Genomic DNA, 5,971 nt, shown 5'->3' on the forward strand with positions numbered 1-5,971 from the left:
TTTACTTCTTAGGTGATTCTATGGAAGTTATTTTTGGTTGCAGAGCCGAGTTGTTAGTTTCTAAATTGGCCACTTCTTTAGTAGTTCTAAATTTGTTTCTGTTTGTTTTATTGTTATATTGGTTCACTTATCATATGGTTATTTATAATTCTGTTTAGAATCCTGTGTTAAACCACTTGAGCACAGCCATCATGGGTTTGGGATGGCGTGGGACGGCGCGGCGTGGGCTGAGACGGCGTCGGCGTGGGCTGGGATGGCGTGGGACGGCGACGGCGTGGGCTGGGACGGCGCCGGCGTGGGCTGGGAGATGAGAGAGATAAGAGCTTGATGAACAGAGAGAACTGAGCTTTTTTTTTTTGAGAAGGACGAGAGAACTGAGCACGGTGAGATAGACAAAAGAAATGAAAAAAAATAATGCCAGTTGCATCAGAGGATGAATAAAAAATTATTTTTTTTTTTAGATGTTTGCTACAGTGCACATCTATTTATAGATGTGCACTGTAGCAAATCAGCAAAAAATTATGGCTTTGCCTCCACTGCTGCAAGGCTTTTTTGCTATATTGGTGGAGCTAAAATAGCATTATAGCTTTTTAGCTCCACTGCTGCAAATGCTCTTACAATCGTGTCCAACAACAGGGGAAAGTGACCCTTCAACAAACAAACAGACAAATCCATATATCATCTTTTAGATTTCAATTTTGTCAGCCAAAATAATCTCTAAAGGATTCTCCATCAGATCCTCTTCAATCCTCATCTGGGTGTACCTTATATTCCCAAAAAAGCTTTCTTTTTTCCTTTTCTCTATCTGGGTCCTCACTTTCTTCACAGCTATCTATATTGATAGCTGCCTAGTCTATGAGGTGCCTTAACTCTATCTCTCTCTCTCTCTCTCTTCCTTTTTCATACTGAGCGAGTGTATTTGATTGTTAGGTTGGGTTTTATGTTTGATTTTTGTTTATGATGATGAATTTGGAAGTTTTATTTCTCACTTCCTACATATACTTGTTTTTGGGTTGAGACTAATGTGTTGAAATTCTGTGTCTTTCTGAGTTTTGTGTCGGTAAAAGATGAAGAAGAAAAAGTTGAATGCCCATGTAAGAAGTTTTGTTATGTAGCTGGTATAATCTGTATTTCCAAAAAGTGATGTTTATAGTTTTCATTTGTGATGAATTGCATTTGTTTCTTTCTTTTCCCTAAAGGATATTTACTTCTTAGGTGATTCTATGGAAGTTATTTTTGGTTGCAGAGCCGAGTTGTTAGTTTCTAAATTGGCCACTTCTTTAGTAGTTCTAAATTTGTTTCTGTTTGTTTTATTGTTATATTGGTTCACTTATCATATGGTTATTTATAATTCTGTTTAGAATCCTGTGTTAAACCACTTGAGCACAGCCATCATGGGTTAGAGGATATCAATTTATGTGTCCATCTTGTGCAATAAGTTTCTTTAAACATATAATATGGTTGTGGAGCTACATGCTCTCAAATGGTTTTTTATATCATGTCATGGACTGAGGCTTGACCTCTTAGAGGAGTTTCTAATTCTGTTTCCACGGTATCTATGTTTGGGAGTGTTTGTTGTTTATCTCCCAGGCTTTCCCATGCATGTAAAACATCATATGTGAAATTCTAATATTTACCAATGAAGAAGTCCCTAAGTAGTGACACTAATGTTTATTTCGAATAGCAAATTGATGATCTTTTGAAAACTTTATTGTACTTTTACTTTTTAGTTTTTGAAATTAAACTACTTTAATTAGAACTATAGTATTATATTATAGTTTTTGATAAATGCAAGACTAGCTATGCTCCACGGTACTGAATATTGGGCTGTTAAGAAGTAATATGTTCAAAAAATTAGTTTAGCTACAATGAGAATGTTAAGATGAATAAGTAAAAATACAAGATAGGATTTGAAATAAGGAAATTTACTTAGAGATAGGGATCTCCTTTATTTATGAAAATATGAGGAAGAGTCACTTGAGAGGGTTTGGTCATGTGCAAAGGAGAGCGATTAATGCACTGGTGAGGAAGAGTAAGTCGATTTAAGTTGAGGAAATGAGAGAAGTTAGGAAGACCCAACTAATATTAGTAGTAGTAAAAAAGAACATGTCAATGAAGGAGGTAACAAAAAGTATGATTTTGAATAGAGTATAATGGCGGAAAAGAAGACATGTAACCAACCCTTATTAGTCTATTGAGAATCATAGCTGGCCCCAAAATGTTGGAATTAAGGCTTGGTTGTTGTTTTTTTCTTATTTTCCCATGGAATTAAAATTTAAAAAAAAAAAAAAAAAAAAAAAAAAAAAAAAAAAAAAAAGAGAGTCTTGGCCTTGATTGCATGCTAAAATAAATGTATGAGGTTATGTATTTTTACTCAAGTTAATATTTTTTTGAAAACACAATGATTTTATGGATTTGGACATGAGAACTGTATAACATTTTTGAAATGGGGACTTGGTCTCAGATTCGTTAAACTTTCAAAATGTGGATACAGGATGCAGCCATATGTTGTAATGTAAAATTTGTATATACATGTTTATTTATCCAATTTCTAGTGCTAGTTTGATTGCAGACAGACCATAGGTTGTAAAAACTCATGACACTAATAATCATGTGCAAGTTTCTTGACAAAAATGAATGAAATCTTATGATTTTGTACATTCTCTGGTACTAAAGGTGAATTCTTTTATAAGTCTCCCAATGAGTGTCAGACACCATGTCCTCAGCTCTCAAACATGCTTTTTTTTGCTTAAGATAAGCCTACAAAATTTTGTGTAAATATCTTCAAATATCTTATTTGGATCTAGTAAAGGTTGTTCTCCACCCTATTATTATTCGAGCTCACAGTCTCCATCTTATTCAGATTCCTGATTCGTTCTCATTGTGAAAGAAAATTGGATCCTTTTTGACTCAAATTCATGTCAAATTCCTCATTTGGTAAGTATGGTTTGACCATTTTTCCTTTTTGTTTGAATCTTTATATAGAAAGCCAGCCATCCTATACTGCTCTCTTCATTGCTAGGCACAATGAGTATTAAGACCTCAAAAATTATTCTCTTTTCATCCTATCTGATGAACTTTAAGATGTATGAAGTTTCATATTTGCTTCATAAATTAGAGGCAGGTCAGTAGACTCCCGTTTAACTTAAGTTGATCCGAGCCATAAGCAGACCTACATCTAGATAATCCTTTTTTGGAATTTTAGGCAGCTCAGGCATACTGTAATTATAGATCTATGAAGCAGTTAATTGTCAAGGTAGATCTACGAAGATTTTTCAATTTTCTTGATTTGGCTTTGGGCATACCAACTAATTAATTATTTTGTATTTGCTGGTGAATTCACTGTCTTTACTTTTGCACTGTTCATTATTATATGATCTCTAGGCTGGAGTATCAGAAGTCAGAAGTTCTTTTCTTTTGTTTCCCGGTAATTAATCAATATTGCTTATAAGTTATAGGTTTGGGCATGCATCAAGAGAGGAGGAGGAGAGAGGGGGGGGGGGGGGGGGGGGGATCTTTTGGTACTTATTGAATATTGTGCATTGAAGCTATATTAGAACACTTTTACATTCTAATTACATAAAAGCTGGTTATTTATATTCAAGATAAAACCAAGTTCCTCTTAATGCAGGGTGAACTTGCTTTACATACAAACATGATCATTGAGATGGTATGTAGGAAGAAAGGCTCAATTCTGAAAATAAATTGTCAGTGTTAAGGCCAGCCATGCTTGATGGAATAGAATGTTGAGTAGTTGAGATACATGTCCCTAATCTGAGAATACTTCAAAGCTCCTTCTTTTCATATCTGCGGTTGTTATTATTACTGTTAATGTTGTTGTTAAATTTGAGGTGGAAAGGTTGTTGCGTCTTGCAGTGGCAGCTTGTTAAACTTATTAAGAGTCAATGAAAGGGCCTGAAGGCCCTTTTAAACTATGCTTGTTAAGTGTTCCTATATGTTGATTTTTTCACTGAAAGAAAGTGATGTGACCCCATATTCACAAGTGTCCTTGAAATATGATTCCTCAATTATCTTGTTATTAGTGTATAATCTATTAAGTTTTCCCTCTGATGATCAGAGGTCTATGGCTATGGCGGTTTCACCAGTTGAGAGTATGGAATCATTGAACAGCGATCTCTTCTATGACATATTAAGGCGTCTTGATGGTCCAACTTTGGCAAGTGCAGCTTGTTCTTGTGCAGCGTTCTGTTCCATATCAAAAGAAGAAAAATTATGGGAAAATGTGTGCTCTTCTATGTGGCCTTCAACCAATAGGGAAGACGTCAAAAGTTTAATATCATCCATTGGTGGATTCAGAAAGTTCTATGCAGATTGTTTTCCCCTTATTGTAAACAAAGAAGTCACTGAGCACCAATGGAACAACTATCCCGAGTACCCTGAAGAATGGACTGAGGCTGAATACTATGGTGACATGGATGAATTTGAAAGTATTTCGCCATCAGATTTTGTTTCCATTGTGGATATTAGATATAAAGATAAAACAATATGCTCAAAAGTCCTTTGGGGCATTCCAAATGCAAATGGCTTTGACGGTTGGTTCTACAACTGCCCATTTCGGATTGATCTTCTAACTTATGCAGCTAGAGATGATGAGAATGACAGTGAGGTTACACTTTCGGTATCTGATGGTCTGCCACCAATTGCATCTATGGAAAGAGAACGAAAAGATGGGAAGCTATGGCAGGAGCTTCGTGATGGACTCCGGCTTAGCTGGATTGTTGTAAACAGAAAAATAAAGCAAGCTGCTAATCTTGCTAGCTGGAGTCCTCTTGGTGGGCAAAGGTACTGGCCAACAGAAAAGGATTTTGTGTTGCGCTTTGGATCTGTCCTTCCTGCGAAAGACATTCTTCCATGTCAAGTGGTGGAATGCATCCTTAGTATGAAATTCAGAGTGATCCATACTGAGGGTGAGGACGTTCAGACAACTCTCAAATTAACCGAACTGAGCATGCAGTTGGAAGACATGGAAGGTTCTCATGTTAATGGAAGAAACAGTTTGCTTATCCTGAAGAAAGCACTGAGCTGCCGTCGGAGCAAAAATTACAGTGAAGTCCTCGAGTCTTGTCATTTGTACTCGAAAGTGCAGAGTGAGTTAAAGGAGGAGAAGATGAGAATTGAAAGCAGATTAGACAGAATTTTTATCCTGGGTGGCATTTCTGTATTTGTAATGTTCTGGTACATCATCTTATAAAACAGAAAAGCCTCCATATTAACACTGTTAGCTGAGAGTGCTCTAACAGACTTTCAATCTTTGTAACTCTTCTGATGTAAATATTCAATTTTGCTTCAACTAAGAGAAAGTCGCTGTTCTCATTTCTTTGACTTGTAAGTTTCCCCATACAAAACGTTCAACAAAACTCTTCTGGAATAAGATGGAGCATATGATTTTCATTTTCTTGGATGGATAAGATGCACCTTTCCTGAACCATTATGTCAAAGTATGATAATATCCTTTGTTTGTTTGTTTTTTGTTCATTGTATCATATTTCTTGTCCAAAATTTGGTCTATTGCATTTGTAATATCCGCTATCCGGTCTGGTTCAGGAGATTTCCTTTTGAAGGTGGCTTATGCTTATGCTTGTGCTTAATAGTCCTCATCCACTGCATTCATGTGTAAATAGAAACTGAACTGGGAAGGGTTTGTGTGTGTGTGTGTGTGTGTGTTTGGGGGGGATGGGGGGTTGTAAAGAAAATGAACGAGTCTGGCCAGAGTTGGTTCATCTATCTGACTTCAAAATCATTGCAATAGTGAAACAAGACATCAGGAGATATTTGGGCCCCCTAACATGGATACTGGATTGGTCATTTCATATATCTTATAGTCTTACCTATATCTTAACTATGCATTCACACCTGGATTTTCTTATGCGTATCTTCCTGTACTTAATTTTCAGACTGGGTGTCAACATTACTAGTTAAAGTCTTGAAGAACATAAGTTGAATAGTCTTT

At 36.1% G+C, this 5,971-nt stretch overlaps 1 protein-coding gene across 4 annotated transcripts; it reads left to right on the forward strand.

Moving 5' to 3' along the window:
* Window positions 1–626: 626 nt before the first annotated feature.
* LOC111985432 (F-box protein At2g27310) lies at window positions 627–5,422 on the forward strand. 4 transcript variants are annotated; one of them, XM_065770490.1, is made up of 3 exons: window positions 627–860; window positions 2,864–2,937; window positions 4,079–5,422. In XM_065770490.1, the coding sequence occupies exon 3, from the start codon at window positions 4,085–4,087 to the stop codon at window positions 5,210–5,212; it is 1,128 nt and encodes a 375-aa protein (XP_065626562.1). In that variant the 5' UTR covers window positions 627–860; window positions 2,864–2,937; window positions 4,079–4,084; the 3' UTR covers window positions 5,213–5,422. The 4 variants fall into 4 exon arrangements, with proteins under 4 accessions (XP_065626562.1, XP_065626561.1, XP_065626563.1 ...); XM_065770491.1 differs by lacking the exon at window positions 627–860 and adding an exon at window positions 867–1,094; XM_065770489.1 differs by lacking the exon at window positions 2,864–2,937.
* The last annotated feature ends 549 nt before the right edge of the window (window positions 5,423–5,971 follow it).

The sequence above is a fragment of the Quercus suber genome, unplaced genomic scaffold, assembly GCF_002906115.3.
Source record: "Quercus suber isolate HL8 unplaced genomic scaffold, Cork oak 2.0 scaffold_32, whole genome shotgun sequence".
Classification (NCBI taxonomy): domain Eukaryota; kingdom Viridiplantae; phylum Streptophyta; class Magnoliopsida; order Fagales; family Fagaceae; genus Quercus; species Quercus suber.